This window comes from Pseudophryne corroboree, chromosome 3 (assembly GCF_028390025.1).
Source record: "Pseudophryne corroboree isolate aPseCor3 chromosome 3, aPseCor3.hap2, whole genome shotgun sequence".
Taxonomy (NCBI): domain Eukaryota; kingdom Metazoa; phylum Chordata; class Amphibia; order Anura; family Myobatrachidae; genus Pseudophryne; species Pseudophryne corroboree.
This window is the reverse complement of record NC_086446.1, coordinates 797221106-797239691: the sequence shown is the minus strand read 5'-3', so window position 1 is coordinate 797239691 and position 18586 is coordinate 797221106. Positions and strand designations below refer to the sequence as shown.

At 49.3% G+C, this 18586-nt stretch overlaps 1 protein-coding gene across 6 annotated transcripts in view; it reads right to left on the bottom strand.

Moving 5' to 3' along the window:
- ZYX (zyxin) overlaps positions 1-18586 on the bottom strand; it is an 81499-nt gene that overhangs the window by 26597 nt on the left and 36316 nt on the right. For 5 of the 6 annotated variants that reach the window (XM_063962675.1, XM_063962677.1, XM_063962674.1 and 2 more), the window contains exons 3-5: positions 12996-13216; positions 6794-7639; positions 5356-5473 (exon numbers count right to left, since the gene is read on the bottom strand). In XM_063962675.1, coding sequence (XP_063818745.1) covers positions 5356-5473; positions 6794-7639; positions 12996-13216 — 1185 coding nt within the window. The remainder of the gene's footprint in view (positions 1-5355; positions 5474-6793; positions 7640-12995; positions 13217-18586) is intronic. The other variant, XM_063962679.1, reaches the window with a different exon arrangement.

The window sequence follows — 18586 nt, the reverse complement described above, 5'->3', positions numbered from 1 at the left end:
AGAGTGCGGATGACTCTGCAGCACCGAATGAGAGAACTCCAGGTCCTCCTTAGCCAGAGTATCAAATTTGTAAAATTTTACAAACGTGTTCTCCCCTGACCACGTAGCTGCTCGGCAAAGTTGTAATGCCGAGACCCCTCGGGCAGCCGCCCAAGATGAGCCCACCTTCCTTGTGGAGTGGGCCTTTACAGATTTAGGCTGTGGCAAGCCTGCCACAGAATGTGCAAGTTGGATTGTGCTACAGATCCAACGAGCAATCGTCTGCTTAGACGCAGGAGCACCCATCTTGTTGGGTGCATACAATATAAACAACGAGTCAGATTTTCTGACTCCAGCTGTCCTTGCAATATATATTTTTAATGCTCTGACAACGTCCAGTAACTTGGAGTCCTCCAAGTCACTTGTAGCCGCAGGCACTACAATAGGCTGGTTCAGATGAAATGCTGACACCACCTTAGGGAGAAAATGCGGACGAGTTCGCAGTTCTGCCCTGTCCGAATGGAAAATCAGATATGGGCTTTTGTAAGATAAAACTGCCAATTCTGACACTCTCCTGGCAGAAGCCAGGGCTAGAAGCATGGTCACTTTCCATGTGAGATATTTCAAATCCACCTTTTTTAGTGGTTCAAACCAATGAGATTTTAGGAAGTCCAAAACCACATTTAGATCCCACGGTGCCACTGGAGGCACCACAGGAGGCTGTATATGCAGCACTCCCTTAACAAAGGTCTGGACTTCAGGGACTGAAGCCAATTCTTTTTGAAAGAAAATCGACAGGGCCGAAATTTGAACCTTAATAGATCCCAATTTGAGACCCATTGACAATCCTGATTGCAGGAAATGTAGGAATCGACCCAGTTGAAATTCCTCCGTCGGAGCACTCCGATCTTCGCACCACGCAACATATTTTCGCCAAATTCGGTGATAATGTTGCACGGTTACTTCCTTCCTTGCTTTAATCAAAGTAGGAATGACTTCTTCCGGCATGCCTCTTTCCTTTAGGATCCGGCGTTCAACCGCCATGCCGTCAAACGCAGCCGCGGTAAGTCTTGAAACAGACAGGGACCCTGCTGAAGCAAGTCCCTCCTTAGAGGTAGAGGCCACGGATCTTCCGTGATCATCTCTTGAAGTTCCGGGTACCAAGTCCTCCTTGGCCAATCCGGAACCACTAGTATCGTTCTTACGCCTCTTTGCCGTATAATTCTCAATACTTTTGGTATGAGAGGCAGAGGAGGAAACACATACACCGACTGGTACACCCAAGGCGTTACCAGCGCGTCCACAGCTATTGCCTGCGGATCTCTTGACCTGGCGCAATACCTGTCCAGTTTTTTGTTGAGGCGAGACGCCATCATGTCCACCATTGGTCTTTCCCAACGGGTTACCAGCATGTGGAAGACTTCTGGATGAAGTCCCCACTCTCCCGGGTGAAGATCGTGTCTGCTGAGGAAGTCTGCTTCCCAGTTGTCCACTCCCGGGATGAACACTGCTGACAGTGCTATCACATGATTCTCTGCCCAGCGAAGAATCCTTGCAGCTTCTGCCATTGCCCTCCTGCTTCTTGTGCCGCCCTGTCTGTTCACATGGGCGACTGCCGTGATGTTGTCCGACTGGATCAATACCGGTTTTCCCTGAAGCAGAGGTTCTGCCTGGTTTAGAGCATTGTATATTGCTCTTAGTTCCAGAATGTTTATGTGAAGAGACGTTTCCAGGCTCGTCCATACTCCCTGGAAGTTTCTTCCTTGTGTGACTGCTCCCCAGCCTCTCAGGCTGGCGTCCGTGGTCACCAGGATCCAATCCTGTATGCCGAATCTGCGGCCCTCCAATAGATGAGCACTCTGCAACCACCACAGAAGAGACACCCTTGTCCTTGGAGACAGGGTTATCCGTAGGTGCATCTGAAGATGCGACCCTGACCATTTGTCCAACAGATCCCTTTGGAAAATTCTTGCGTGGAATCTGCCGAATGGAATCGCTTCGTAAGAAGCCACCATTTTTCCCAGAACTCTTGTGCATTGATGTACAGACACCTTTCCTGGTTTTAGGAGGTTCCTGACAAGCTCGGATAACTCCTTGGCTTTTTCCTTCGGGAGAAAAACCTTTTTCTGAACCGTGTCCAGAATCATCCCTAGGAACAGCAGACGAGTTGTCGGCATTAACTGGGATTTTGGAATATTCAGAATCCACCCGTGCTGTTTTAGCACTTCTTGAGACAGTGCTAATCCCATCTCTAGCTGTTCTCTGGACCTCGCCCTTATTAGGAGATCGTCCAAGTATGGGATAATTAATACGCCTTTTCTTCGAAGAAGAATCATCATCTCGGCCATTACCTTTGTAAAGATCCGAGGTGCCGTGGACAATCCGAACGGCAGCGTCTGAAACTGATAGTGACAGTTTTGTACAACGAACCTGAGGTACCCCTGGTGTGAGGGGTAAATTGGAACGTGGAGATACGCATCCTTGATGTCCAAGGATACCATAAAGTTCCCCTCTTCCAGGTTCGCTATCACTGCTCTGAGTGACTCCATTTTGAACTTGAACTTCTTTATGTACAGGTTCAAGGACTTCAGATTTAGAATAGGCCTTACCGAGCCATCCGGCTTCGGTACCACAAAAAGAGTGGAATAATACCCCTTCCCTTGTTGCAGAAGAGGTACCTTGACTATCACCTGCTGAGAGTACAGCTTGTGAATGGCTTCCAACACCGTCTCCCTTTCGGAGGGGGACGTTGGTAAAGCAGACCTCAGGAAACGGCGAGGTGGATCTGTCTCTAATTCCAACCTGTATCCCTGAGATATTATCTGCAGGATCCAGGGATCTACTTGCGAGTGAGCCCACTGCGCGCTGTAATTTTTGAGACGACCGCCCACCGTCCCCGAGTCCGCTTGAGAAGCCCCAGCGTCATGCTGAGGCTTTTGTAGAAGCCGGGGAGGGCTTCTGATCCTGGGAAGGAGCTGCGTGTTGCTGTCTCTTCCCTCGACCTTTGCCTCGTGGCAAATATGAATAGCCCTTTGCTCTCTTATTTTTAAAGGAACGAAAGGGCTGCGGTTGAAAAGTCGGTGCCTTTTTCTGTTGGGGAGTGACTTGAGGTAGAAAGGTGGATTTCCCGGCTGTAGCCGTGGCCACCAAATCTGATAGACCGACTCCAAATAACTCCTCCCCCTTATACGGCAAAACTTCCATATGCCGTTTTGAATCCGCATCGCCTGTCCACTGTCGCGTCCATAAAGCTCTTCTGGCCGAAATGGACATAGCACTTACCCGTGATGCCAGTGTGCATATATCCCTCTGTGCATCACGCATATAAAGAAATGCATCCTTTATTTGTTCTAACGACAGTAGAATATTGTCCCTGTCCAGGGTATCAATATTTTCAATCAGGGATTCTGACCAAACTACCCCCGCACTGCCCATCCAGGCAGTTGCTACAGCTGGTCGTAGTATAACACCTGCATGTGTGTATATACTTTTTTGGATATTTTCCATCCTCCTATCTGATGGATCTTTAAGTGCGGCCGTCTCAGGAGAGGGTAACGCCACTTGTTTAGATAAGCGTGTTAGCGCCTTGTCCACCCTAGGAGGTGTTTCCCAGCGCTCCCTAACCTCTGGCGGGAAAGGGTATAATGCCAATAATTTCTTTGAAATTATCAGCTTTTTATCAGGGGCAACCCACGCTTCATTACACACGTCATTTAGTTCTTCTGATTCAGGAAAAACTATAGGTAGTTTTTTCATACCCCACATAATACCCTGTTTAGTGGTACCTGTAGTATCAGCTAAATGTAACGCCTCCTTCATTGCCAAAATCATATAACGTGTGGCCCTACTGGAAAATACGGTTGATTCGTCACCGTCACCACTGGAGTCATCGCCTGTGTCTGGGTCTGTGTCGACCGACTGAGGCAAAGGGCGTTTCACAGCCCCTGACGGTGTTTGAGTCGCCTGGACAGGCACTAATTGATTGTCCGGCCGTCTCATGTCGTCAAACGACTGCTTTAGCGTGTTGACACTATCCCGTAGTTCCATAAATAAAGGCATCCATTCTGGTGTCGACCCCCTAGGAGGTGACATCCCCATATTTGGCAATTGCTCCGCCTCCACACCAATATCGTCCTCATACATGTCGACACACACGTACCGACACACAGCAGACACACAGGGAATGCTCCTAATGAAGACAGGACCCACTAGCCCTTTGGGGAGACAGAGGGAGAGTTTGCCAGCACACACCAAAAGCGCTATATATATATCAGGGATAGCCTTATAATAAGTGCTCCCCTATAGCTGCTTTGTTATATAAAAATATCGCCATAAATTTGCCCCCCCTCTCTGTTTTACCCTGTTTCTGTAGTGCAGTGCAGGGGAGAGACCTGGGAGCCGTCCTGACCAGCGGAGCTGTGAGAGGAAATGGCGCCGTGTGCTGAGGAGATAGGCCCCGCCCCTTTTCCGGCGGGCTCGTCTCCCGCTATTTTGAGAAATCAGGCAGGGGTTAAATATCTCCATATAGCCTCTAGGGCTATATGTGAGGTATTTTTAGCCTTTATAGGTACTCATTTTGCCTCCCAGGGCGCCCCCCTCCCAGCGCCCTGCACCCTCAGTGACTGCCGTGTGAAGTGTGCTGAGAGGAAAATGGCGCACAGCTGCAGTGCTGTGCGCTACCTTTAGAAGACTGCAGGAGTCTTCAGCCGCCGATTCTGGACCTCTTCTGTCTTCAGCATCTGCAAGGGGGCCGGCGGCGCGGCTCCGGTGACCATCCAGGCTGTACCTGTGATCGTCCCTCTGGAGCTTGATGTCCAGTAGCCAAGAAGCCAATCCATCCTGCACGCAGGTGAGTTGACTCCTTCTCCCCTCAGTCCCTCGCTGCAGTGATCCTGTTGCCAGCAGGAATCACTGTAACATAAAAAACCTAGCTAAACTTTCTCTAAGCAGCTCTTTAGGAGAGCCACCTAGATTGCACCCTTCTCGGCCGGGCACAAAAATCTAACTGGAGTCTGGAGGAGGGTCATAGGGGGAGGAGCCAGTGCACACCACCTGATCGGAAAAGCTTTACTTTTTGTGCCCTGTCTCCTGCGGAGCCGCTATTCCCCATGGTCCTTTCAGGAACCCCAGCATCCACTAGGACGATAGAGAAAATGTGCGAATGAAGGAATACGCGAATGAATGAAGGAATCAGCGAATGAATGAAGGAATGAGCAAATGAATTAAGGAATGAGAAAGAATTAAAGAATGTACGAATTAATGAAGGAAAGAATGAATGAAGGAATGTGCGAATGAATGAAGGAATGAGAGAATGAATGAAGGAATGAATACATTTACTAAGTGGAGAATGAATAAATGAAGGAATGAATGATGTACCCATGGTGTGTGTGTCTACTGTGGGCTGTTTGTCCATCTCCCGCATCAGCTGTTGTGTCAGCATTTCCAGCTCCTCCACTTCCTTCATGTTTAGCCCGTGGGGGCCGGGAGGACGATCCTGAGAAATAGAGAAATAACATCGGTGAACACCACAAGTCGGGAGATCCACCAGGGCCTACGCGTTATAGCAGACTTGGTAACCCATGCATGTATTTAGATCTTTGGATATTTACCCAAAACATCAGTAAGGTAAGCCAAGCGACACACACATGAGAGATGAATGACGCATTCTGAGCAATAGGGGGCTGCTGTACATCTAGGACCCTAATATGTGGGGTGTCAGTGACTCTCCCTGTGGACATCCCTATAGGCCGAGCTCAGGGTGGCAGACTGACTCATGATGACATCAGACGTTGATAAGGATGGCTGGTTGGCCTGGTTTGACACACAAGCAGCAATGTGGCCTAATATTTGGGAGCGGTGCCCGACACCTGGAAAAAGGGGCCAAAAAAAAAAGGTCTTCCGACACCGAGCTCTAGAACCAAGTACAGTGCCAAGTGCGGGCTTCAACTCATGGAGTTGTGTTAAGTTCTTGATGACATTAAAAGTAGAGGAAAGAGGGAGATTAGTCACAGGGGTTTCCTCTCATACTGGCTTTCCTATCCTCTTACAACTAAATATATTGCCTTGTCTTTGTGGCTTGCATCTGTGCATTTCAGAAATACATTTATATCATCAGGGAGGTTTTTTCCTGTTGTCCTGGGGCACCTCACAGCTTGGTGATAGCCCCGTATTGGATAAAACTGTATCCAGGGACAACAGTGCCTCAAGATTAAAAGACATGACTGAGAAGCACAGAATAAACACAACGAGAAGACAAAAGCAGGATAGGGGCATGCACAAGCCAGTAAAGTTGTTGGAGGGTGTAAAAATGTATTACAAGGCCCTAATACCAAATATATTAATGGGAACACGGCTATTTTAGCCCCTACTGATTAATCCAGTGGGGTCACAGCTAAATCAGCCTTATCGCTTAACAATACAGCACAACTACTTTATATTTAATGTTGTATTATTGCAGTGATTGACAGTCCTTGCGCTACTGAAGTTATTTGTTTTATCTAAAATACACGGTAGAAGCATAGTACATAGCGTCAGAGGGTTAGTTGGTATCTTATCCGTCTACAATTGGTCATGAGCGGAAGAAAGAGCCACTAGGAAAAGTTAAGAACTTCTGTATCTGAAAAATGTAAAGAATGGTTTACACGTTCTTCCTTTGCTCAATGAGGTTCTCTTCTGCTTCTAATAATTACGAAGCCAGACCGAAGGGGCCTGTAGAGGTAACAGATGTTCTTCTGGCCCCAGCAGGATACTGGAGACTTCGCAACACGTCTACCTCACCTATCATACTGAGGCATTTGCTCTGAACATCACTTACAGGCTCGGAAGGTCGTTGCAAGTTTGGCTGAGGCCCTTTCGTCTGCACTCCGTCAAATTGTGGTTTCTTGGTCGCAAAACTTTCTGGCTGGGATTTTGGCACTTGCGTTCCATTGGAATTTATTCCCTGGCTCCTAGCGATCTCCGTCTGTGACCCCAAATTCCTGTTGTTCTCGGTCTGGGGTACCAGGATCCTGCTGTTGTCTTTCTGCGACCCTTCAATCTCCGGCCTCGCCTTCTCAAGCACTTGTGGTCTCTCGCGCTGCTGTGCAAAGTTAAATCCCGGTGACCGTGTTGATGGCGGCACAAAGGAAGCAGGGGGCTCCCCTGGAACGGGCGCAGGCCCTCTCACAACGGACTGGGGTATCGGAAACCTCTGCTGTGGTTGGGCGGGCTCGGCCACTGGATCTATGTGTTTGGGGGAGAATGTGTGCGGAGCAGAAGATTTAGGGGTGAACGTATGAGAGGGAGCAGGTTTTGGAGAAAATGTTGGGGCACTCGCCGGTTTAGGAGAAAAGCTTTGCGCAGGTGGGGGGTTAGAGGAGGGCGGTGCAGGGGAGAACGCGTACGGGGCTGGAGCCTTTGGAACAAATGCATGAGGGGCAGAAGGTTTTGGAGAAACTGCAGCCGGGGCTGCAGGCTTTGGGGTAATTGTAGCAGGGGCAGCAGGCTTAGGGCTAAATGTGGTAGGGGCGGCAGGCTTAGGGCTATATGCAGATGGTGGTGCCTTAGGTGTAAATGTTGTAGGGGGGATAGGTTTAGGGAGTACAGTAGATGGAGGAGCGGGTTTTGGAGCACAAACAGGTGGAGCTGGTGGTGGTGGAGGTGGAGGTGGAACTGGACTGACCTGTGAAAAGACACTTAGTTAGTGAGTCCCCTCCAAAAAGCACCTCCCACCCCCCCCCCCCTCACCACCCCCTCAATAATGCACACAATGGTCACAACAGAATGTAGCACAATGGACAGCACATCCCGGTTATTTGCCAGTCTTTATTAGGCGAGAATGCCAGGCTAAATGACCAGCAAGAAAAACCTGCATCTCCCCTTATGTGGCCAACATTACATCATCTATCATTCCGGCATCATACTATATAAAATCCACTTTAATGTACAGAGGACAATGACCCTGTCTAGGACTAAACCTGCATAACACTAAACACAAACTGCATGGACTATAGAAGCTGCATTTCTGGAGTGTACTCACTTATTATTAGGTATAATGGATGGAGGGGGGTATGAAACCATTGTCCGTCCGGCAGGGATAATTATCAGGACAACACTTGTCACTAGCTGCGGGGTTGGTTATATAGCCCGAGGGTTGGGGGGCGGCGGTATTCATTTTCCTATTATATATTGTATTATTTAGTATGCTCCCTACAGACTCTATAGCTAGGCATAACACTAGGCAACCTAGTCTGCTGCTAGCTGTAACAGGGGAATATAAAACTAAGCAGCCTAGGCTGCGGGTCGCTGTAACAGGGGAATATAACACTAAGCAGCCTAGGCTGTGGGTCACTGTAACAGGGGAACATAACACTAAGCAGCCTAGGCTGCGGGTCACTGTAACAGGGGAACATAACACTAAGCAGCCTAGGCTGCGGGTCACTGTAACAGGGGAACATAACACTAAGCAGCCTAGGCTGGGGGTCACTGTAACAGGGGAACATAACACTAAGCAGCCTAGGCTGGGGGTCATTGTAACAGGGGAACATAACACTAAGCAGCCTAGGCTGCGGGTCACTGTAACAGGGGAACATAACACTAAGCAGCCTAGGCTGCGGGTCACTGTAACAGGGGAACATAACACTAAGCAGCCTAGGCTGCGGGTCACTGTAACAGGGGAATATAACACTAAGCAGCCTAGGCTGCGGGTCACTGTAACAGGGGAACATAACACTAAGCAGCCTAGGCTGTGGGTCACTGTAACAGGGGAACATAACACTAAGCAGCCTAGGCTGTGGGTCACTGTAACAGGGGAACATAACACTATGCAGCCTAGGCTGCGGGTCACTGTAACAGGGGAACATAACACTATGCAGCCTAGGCTGTGGGTCACTGTAACAGGGGAACATAACACTATGCAGCCTAGGCTGTGGGTCACTGTAACAGGGGAACATAACACTATGCAGCCTAGGCTACGGGTCACTGTAACAGGGGAACATAACACTAAGCAGCCTAGGCTGCGGGTCACTGTAACAGGGGAACATAACACTAAGCAGCCTAGGCTACGGGTCACTGTAACAGGGGAACATAACACTATGCAGCCTAGGCTGGGGGTCACTGTAACAGGGGAACATAACACTAAGCAGCCTAGGCTGGGGGTCACTGTAACAGGGGAACATAACACTATGCAGCCTAGGCTGCGGGTCACTGTAACAGGGGAACATACCACTAAGCAGCCTAGGCTGCGGGTCACTGTAACAGGGGAACATACCACTAAGCAGCCTAGGCTGCGGGTCACTGTAACAGGGGAACATAACACTAAGCAGCCTAGGCTGCGGGTCACTGTAACAGGGGAACATAACACTAAGCAGCTGGGGGTCACTGTAACAGGGGAACATAACACTAAGCAGCCTAGGCTGCGGGTCACTGTAACAGGGGAACATAACACTAAGCAGCCTAGGCTGCGGGTCACTGTAACAGGGGAACATAACACTAAGCAGCCTAGGCTGCGGGTCACTGTAACAGGGGAACATAACACTAAGCAGCCTAGGCTACGGGTCACTGTAACAGGGGAACATAACACTAAGCAGCCTAGGCTGCGGGTCACTGTAACAGGGGAACATAACACTAAGCAGCCTAGGCTGCGGGTCACTGTAACAGGGGAACATAACACTAAGCAGCCTAGGCTGCGGGTCACTGTAACAAGGGAACATAACACTAGGCAGCCTAGGCTGTGAGCCACTGTAACAGGGGAACATAACACTAAGCAGCCTAGGCTGCGGGTCGCTGTAACAGGGGAATATAACACTAAGCAGCCTAGGCTGCGGGTCGCTGTAACAGGGGAATATAACACTAAGCAGCCTAGGCTGTGGGTCACTGTAACAGGGGAACATAACACTAAGCAGCCTAGGCTACGGGTCACTGTAACAGGGGAACATAACACTAAGCAGCCTAGGCTGCGGGTCACTGTAACAGGGGAACATAACACTAAGCAGCCTAGGCTGCGGGTCACTGTAACAGGGGAACATAACACTATGCAGCCTAGGCTGCGGGTCACTGTAACAGGGGAGCATAACACTATGCAGCCTAGGCTGTGGGTCACTGTAACAGGGGAACATAACACTATGCAGCCTAGGCTGTGGGTCACTGTAACAGGGGAACATAACACTATGCAGCCTAGGCTGTGGGTCACTGTAACAGGGGAACATAACACTATGCAGCCTAGGCTGCGGGTCACTGTAACAGGGGAGCATAACACTAAGCAGCCTAGGCAGCGAGTCACTGTAACAGGGGAACATAACAATAAGCAGCCTAGGCTGCGGGTCACTGTAACAGGGGAACATAACACTAAGCAGCCTAGGCTGCGAGTCACTGTAACAGGGGAACATAACACTAAGCAGCCTAGGCTATGGGTCACTGTAACAGGGGAACATAACACTAAGCAGCCTAGGCTGCGGGTCACTGTAACAGGGGAACATAACACTAAGCAGCCTAGGCTGCGGGTCACTGTAACAGGGGAATATAACACTAAGCAGCCTAGGCTGTGGGTCACTGTAACAGGGGAACATAACACTAAGCAGCCTAGGCTACGGGTCACTGTAACAGGGGAACATAACACTAAGCAGCCTAGGCTGCGGGTCACTGTAACAGGGGAACATAACACTAAGCAGCCTAGGCTGTGGGTCACTGTAACAGGGGAACATACCACTAAGCAGCCTAGGCTGCGGGTCACTGTAACAGGGGAACATAACACTAAGCAGCCTAGGCTGCGGGTCACTGTAACAGGGGAACATAACACTAAGCAGCTGGGGGTCACTGTAACAGGGGAACATAACACTAAGCAGCCTAGGCTGCGGGTCACTGTAACAGGGGAACATAACACTAAGCAGCCTAGGCTGCGGGTCACTGTAACAGGGGAACATAACACTAAGCAGCCTAGGCTGCGGGTCACTGTAACAGGGGAACATAACACTAAGCAGCCTAGGCTACGGGTCACTGTAACAGGGGAACATAACACTAATCAGCCTAGGCTGCGGGTCACTGTAACAGGGGAACATAACACTAATCAGCCTAGGCTGCGGGTCACTGTAACAGGGGAACATAACACTAAGCAGCCTAGGCTGCGGGTCACTGTAACAAGGGAACATAACACTATGCAGCCTAGGCTGTGAGCCACTGTAACAGGGGAACATAACACTAAGCAGCCTAGGCTGCGGGTCGCTGTAACAGGGGAATATAACACTAAGCAGCCTAGGCTGCGGGTCGCTGTAACAGGGGAATATAACACTAAGCAGCCTAGGCTGTGGGTCACTGTAACAGGGGAACATAACACTAAGCAGCCTAGGCTACGGGTCACTGTAACAGGGGAACATAACACTAAGCAGCCTAGGCTGCGGGTCACTGTAACAGGGGAACATAACACTAAGCAGCCTAGGCTGCGGGTCACTGTAACAGGGGAACATAACACTAAGCAGCCTAGGCTGCGGGTCACTGTAACAGGGGAACATAACACTAAGCAGCCTAGGCTACGGGTCACTGTAACAGGGGAACATAACACTAAGCAGCCTAGGCTGCGGGTTACTGTAACAGGGGAACATAACACTAACAGCCTAGGCTGCGGGTCACTGTAACAGGGGAATATAACACTAAGCAGCCTAGGCTGCGGGTCACTGTAACAGGGGAACATAACACTAAGCAGCCTAGGCTGCGGGTCACTGTAACAGGGGGACATAACACTAAGCAGCCTAGGCTGTGGGTCACTGTAACAGGGGAACATAACACTAAGCAGCCTAGGCTGCGGGTCACTGTAACAGGGGAACATAACACTAAGCAGCCTAGGCTACGGGTCACTGTAACAGGGGAACATAACACTATGCAGCCTAGGCTGGGGGTCACTGTAACAGGGGAACATAACACTAAGCAGCCTAGGCTGGGGGTCACTGTAACAGGGGAACATAACACTAAGCAGCCTAGGCTGCGGGTCACTGTAACAGGGGAACATAACACTAAGCAGCCTAGGCTGGGGGTCATTGTAACAGGGGAACATAACACTAAGCAGCCTAGGCTGCGGGTCACTGTAACAGGGGAACATAACACTAAGCAGCCTAGGCTGATGCTCACTGTAACAGGGGAACATAACACTATGCAGCCTAGGCTGCGGGTCACTGTAACAGGGGAACATACCACTAAGCAGCCTAGGCTGCGGGTCACTGTAACAGGGGAACATAACACTAAGCAGCCTAGGCTGCGGGTCACTGTAACAGGGGAACATAACACTAAGCAGCCTAGGCTGCGGGTCACTGTAACAGGGGAACATAACACTAAGCAGCCTAGGCTACGGGTCACTGTAACAGGGGAACATAACACTAAGCAGCCTAGGCTGCGGGTCACTGTAACAGGGGAACATAACACTAACAGCCTAGGCTGTGGGTCACTGTAACAGGGGAATATAACACTAAGCAGCCTAGGCTGTGGGTCACTGTAACAGGGGAACATAACACTAAGCAGCCTAGGCTATGGGTCACTGTAACAGGGGAACATAACACTAAGCAGCCTAGGCTGCGGGTCACTGTAACAGGGGAACATAACACTAAGCAGCCTAGGCTACGGGTCACTGTAACAGGGGAACATAACACTAAGCAGCCTAGGCTGCGGGTCACTGTAACAGGGGAACATAACACTAAGCAGCCTAGGCTGCGGGTCACTGTAACAGGGGAACATAACACTAAGCAGCCTAGGCTGCGGGTCACTGTAACAGGCAGACATAACACTACACAGCCTAGGCTCTAATTGGTTGCTATGGGCAACAGCAACACTTTTTCCTTTTTTTTTAGAAGCTTTATTAAATTTACCCCAATATGTCAATAGCCTGATATTTGCTGGGAACGTTCCGCAGATATCCTACAGGAGAGCTACAACGATTGCAGTTCCATTCGGAACGTTCCGTTTCTGTTCTATATTTCGGGATATCGTCCATTGAATGTGAAACTCTGATTTACAACCTTCGCGGTAATAAGTAATACACGTGGTCGGCCACTTACCTGGATGTCTGTGGTGGTCTCCTCCAGCGGAGGCGGCGACGGGAAGAACTCTTCTGCGGGGGGTGGAAACGGCTCCGCAAATTCAGGCGGTGGCGGAGGAGGGAAACTGGAGGTGGGGGAACCGAGGATATCGTCCCCAAAAGAGGGCGGCGGCGGGGGGAAAGAGGTCGTCGGGCTCATGACGGAGTCATCGCTGGGCGGGGGAGGCGGCAGGATGAATTCTAGAGGAGACACATGAAAATACTATTAGACATCAGCCCCAAAATATCCCATTTATTTGTATGTATCATAGTGGGGGCACAGCGGTGGCACGCATTCTCTGGGCAGGAACTGCTGGCACCGCTGAGCATGTAATGGCATCGATATGCCACTGCAGGCTCTCAGACCACCCGCTCTCCGCTAATAGGTCTTTACTGAGTATGCAAGCCCAGTGCATGAACCCACTACACATATAGCTCTCCGGCGGTGCGGGACCCTCGGAAGGGGTAAGCCACTGCCAGGCCTCCGTGCCCCATACCAGAATCACCCCTTACAGTCCCGCCACTGTGTGAAGTCCTCGTGCGTCAGTGATGTCACTAGTTCCTAGCGCACAGACTGACTTTACACAATACATACTATCAGGTGTTTTCAATTCTTGTCGGAACTGTCGCCTTGCCGGAAAGACGGCAGTTTCCGACTTTTTCAGGTCGAATAGTGATTCAACCTATTCAATGGGGCTGCCGTTTTTCCGATAGGTCGGCAATTCCGACTTGTCTGAAAACACATGGAACGGCGGATTAGCCGCGGATCCACGTTTTGTCGGATTCACGGGTAAATCTGAAAGCTTTTAGCCAAGTTTTCGACAATGTCAATGCGACTTTAAAAAAATGGAATACCGAGTTGTCGGATCCTTTCCGCCGGATGCATTGAATACACCCCTATATGTCAAAGCAATGAAACTGTCCAATCCAGACCCGTCTAACAATCACATTCTCTATACATACGTTTATAATAAGGAATAAATAATTGGTGCTTCTTAAAAATTGTACAGCTAAAAAAAAATAAAAAAAAATAATATTTATGTAGAGATTTCCAGATTCAGAGATCACACGTGGGCCGTAGTTTCCGTCGTACGGCTCCCGTAAGGATTTCTCCGGTGAATTAAATACCGCGAGCACCGTCATGGGAATCCTATTCATAGTGTTTTATTAGAGGGCAGCTCTCGGACAACCTTCCCCACCCCAAACTGGTCAGCATGGGAGGCAGGAAACGCCGCACAGCGGACAGTCAGCGATACCACAGCAAGCGATCACATGTTTGCTTGCAGTCTCTACACTGCAGAAAAGACAGACAGGGGAGTAATTACTAAAGCTCCATTTTCATTGGTCGAAAATCGATGAAAACCAAACTTTAATAAATGTACCCAACAGTCTCTCGCTGGGTGATGTACTAAAAGCCTTGGAGAGAGATAAAGTGGGGAGAGATAAAGTACCAGCCAATCAGTTCCTTACTGTCATTTTTCAAACACAAGCATGTGACATGGTAGTTAGGAGCTGATTGGCTGGTACCAGAGAGAGCACAGCGTCCCTTGCCGGCACCATATCAGCACCAGGTCCCGGGAATAGAGAGGCTGCTCTGTACTGTGACTGCATACACCACCGGTACAGTCAGTAACAATGCATCAGCAATACATCCCGGGAATAGAGAGGCTGCTCTGTACTGTGACTGCATACACCACCGGTACAGTCAGTAACAATGCATCAGCAATACATCCCAGGAATAGAGAGGCTGCTCTGTACTGTGACTGCATACACCACCGGTACAGTCAGTAACAATGCATCAGCAATACATCCCGGGAATAGAGAGGCTGCTCTGTACTGTGACTGCATACACCACCGGTACAGTCAGTAACAATGCATCAGCAATACATCCCGGGAATAGAGAGGCTGCTCTGTACTGTGACTGCATACACCACCGGTACAGTCAGTAACAATGCATCAGCAATACATCCCGGGAATAGAGAGGCTGCTCTGTACTGTGACTGCATACACCACCGGTACAGTCAGTAACAATGCATCAGCAATACATCCCGGGAATAGAGAGGCTGCTCTGTACTGTGACTGCATACACCACCGGTACAGTCAGTAACAATGCATCAGCAATACATCCCGGGAATAGAGAGGCTGCTCTGTACTGTGACTGCATACACCACCGGTACAGTCAGTAACAATGCATCAGCAATACATCCCAGGAATAGAGAGGCTGCTCTGTACTGTGACTGCATACACCACCGGTACAGTCAGTAACAATGCATCAGCAATACATGCCTGTAACCACAGGACGCTCAGGCATATAACCTGCATGATGTGCACGCCAGCTTCTGCCCACCAGAACCGGAAGTCCCATTAGAAGACCCCTCAGCCCCAGAGACAGGCAGGAAGATTCGCACATCTTACACAGAGCACAATAATAAGAGTACTGTAACATACACATTTACACAGGTTACGTGATAGCACTGGCGTTACATGCATACAGCTGCTAGTTCCGGTTTATTACATCACCAAGCGTACACCAGGATTTACACGTGTAGCCTCTGCCAATAACACATGGCTGCACCGGGATTTACACATTTAGTCTCTGCCAATAACACGTGGCTGCACCAGGATTTACACGTGTAGCCTCAGCCAATAACACATGGCTGCACCAGGATTTACACGTGTAGCCTCAGCCAATAACACATGGCTGCACCAGGATTTACACATGTAGCCTCAGCCAATAACACACAGCTGCACCAGGATTTACACGTGTAGCCTCAGCCAATAACATGTGGCTGCACCAGGATTTACACATTTAGTCTCTGCCAATAACACATGGCTGCACCAGGATTTACACCTTCTAGCCTCTGCCAATAACACATGGCTGCACCAGGATTTACACATGTAGCCTCTGCCAATAACACATGGCTGCACCAGGATTTACACATTTAGTCTCTGCCAATAACACATGGCTGCACCAGGATTTACACATTTAGTCTCTGCCAATAACACATGTAGCCTCTGCCAATAACACATGGCTGCACCAGGATTTACACATTTAGTCTCTGCCAATAACACATGGCTGCACCAGGATTTACACATGTAGCCTCTGCCAATAACACATGGCTGCACCAGGATTTACACATGTAGCCTCTGCCAATAACACATGGCTGCACCAGGATTTACACATGTAGCCTCTGCCAATAACACATGGCTGCACCAGGATTTACACATGTAGCCTCTGCCAATAACACATTGCTGCACCAGGATTTACACATTTAGTCTCTGCCAATAACACATGGCTGCACCAGGATTTACACATGTAGCCTCTGTCAATAACACATGGCTGCACCAGGATTTACACGTGTAGCCTCCGCCAATAACACATGGCTGCACCAGGATTTACACGTGTAGCCTCAGCCAATAACACATGGCTGCACCAGGATTTACACGTGTAGCCTCAGCCAATAACACATGGCTGCACCAGGATTTACACGTGTAGCCTCAGCCAATAACACATGGCTGCACCAGGATTTACACATTTAGTCTCTGCCAATAAAATGTGGCTGCACCAGGATTTACACGTGTAGCCTCTGCCAATAACGTGTAGCTGCACCAGGATTTACACGTGTAGCCTCAGCCAATAACACGGCTGCACCAGGATTTACACATGTAGCCTCAGCCAATAACACACAGCTGCACCAGGATTTACACGTGTAGCCTCAGCCAATAACATGTGGCTGCACCAGGATTTACACATTTAGTCTCTGCCAATAACACATGGCTGCACCAGGATTTACACCTTCTAGCCTCTACCAATAACACATGGCTGCACCAGGATTTACACGTGTAGCCTCAGCCAATAACACATGGCTGCACCAGGATTTACACGTGTAGCCTCAGCCAATAACACATGGCTGCACCAGGATTTACACGTGTAGCCTCAGCCAATAACACATGGCTGCACCAGGATTTACACATTTAGTCTCTGCCAATAAAATGTGGCTGCACCAGGATTTACACGTGTAGCCTCTGCCAATAACGTGTAGCTGCACCAGGATTTACACGTGTAGCCTCAGCCAATAACACGGCTGCACCAGGATTTACACATGTAGCCTCAGCCAATAACACACAGCTGCACCAGGATTTACACGTGTAGCCTCAGCCAATAACATGTGGCTGCACCAGGATTTACACATTTAGTCTCTGCCAATAACACATGGCTGCACCAGGATTTACACCTTCTAGCCTCTACCAATAACACATGGCTGCACCAGGATTTACACATGTAGCCTCTGCCAATAACACATGGCTGCACCAGGATTTACACATGTAGCCTCTGCCAATAACACATGGCTGCACCAGGATTTACACATGTAGCCTCTGCCAATAACACATGGCTGCACCAGGATTTACACATTTAGTCTCTGCCAATAACACATGGCTGCCCCAGGATTTACACATGTAGCCTCTGCCAATAACACATGGCTGCACCAGGATTTACACGTGTAGCCTCTGCCAATAACACATGGCTGCACCAGGATTTACACGTGTAGCCTCAGCCAATAACACATGGCTGCACCAGGATTTACACGTGTAGCCTCAGCCAATAACACATGGCTGCACCAGGATTTACACATGTAGCCTCAGCCAATAACACACAGCTGCACCAGGATTTACATGTGTAGCCTCAGCCAATAACACACAGCTGCACCAGGATTTACACGTGTAGCCTCAGCCAATAACACACAGCTGCACCAGGATTTACACGTGTAGCCTCAGCCAATAACATGTGGCTGCACCAGGATTTACACATTTAGTCTCTGCCAATAACACATGGCTGCACCAGGATTTACACCTTCTAGCCTCTACCAATAACACATGGCTGCACCAGGATTTACACATGTAGCCTCTGCCAATAACACATGGCTGCACCAGGATTTACACATGTAGCCTCAGCCAATAACACATGGCTGCACCAGGATTTACACATGTAGCCTCAGCCAATAACATGTGACTGCACCAGGATTTACACATGTAGCCTCAGCCAATAACACATGGCTGCACCAGGATTTACACATGTAGCCTCAGCCAATAACATGTGGCTGCACCAGGATTTACACATTTAGTCTCTGCCAATAACACATGGCTGCACCAGGATTTACACATGTAGCCTCAGCCAATAACATGTGACTGCACCAGGATTTACACATGTAGCCTCAGCCAATAACACATGGCTGCACCAGGATTTACACATGTAGCCTCAGCCAATAACATGTGGCTGCACCAGGATTTACACATTTAGTCTCTGCCAATAACATGTGGCTGCACCAGGATTTACACGTGTAGCCTCAGCCAATAACACACGGCTGCACCAGGATTTCTCATACAGACTGCAACATATGATAAAATAAATGTATGTGTGATATAAAAATAATAACATCCGATACAAAATGTTGCAAATAACAGCACGTAGGGGAGCGGTCCCATCATTATAGTCATTGTCCAATTCTGTGTGATACTAACTAGTCCCCCCAAATCTACCCACACAGGAGCCTGGGGTGCAGGAGACAGGAT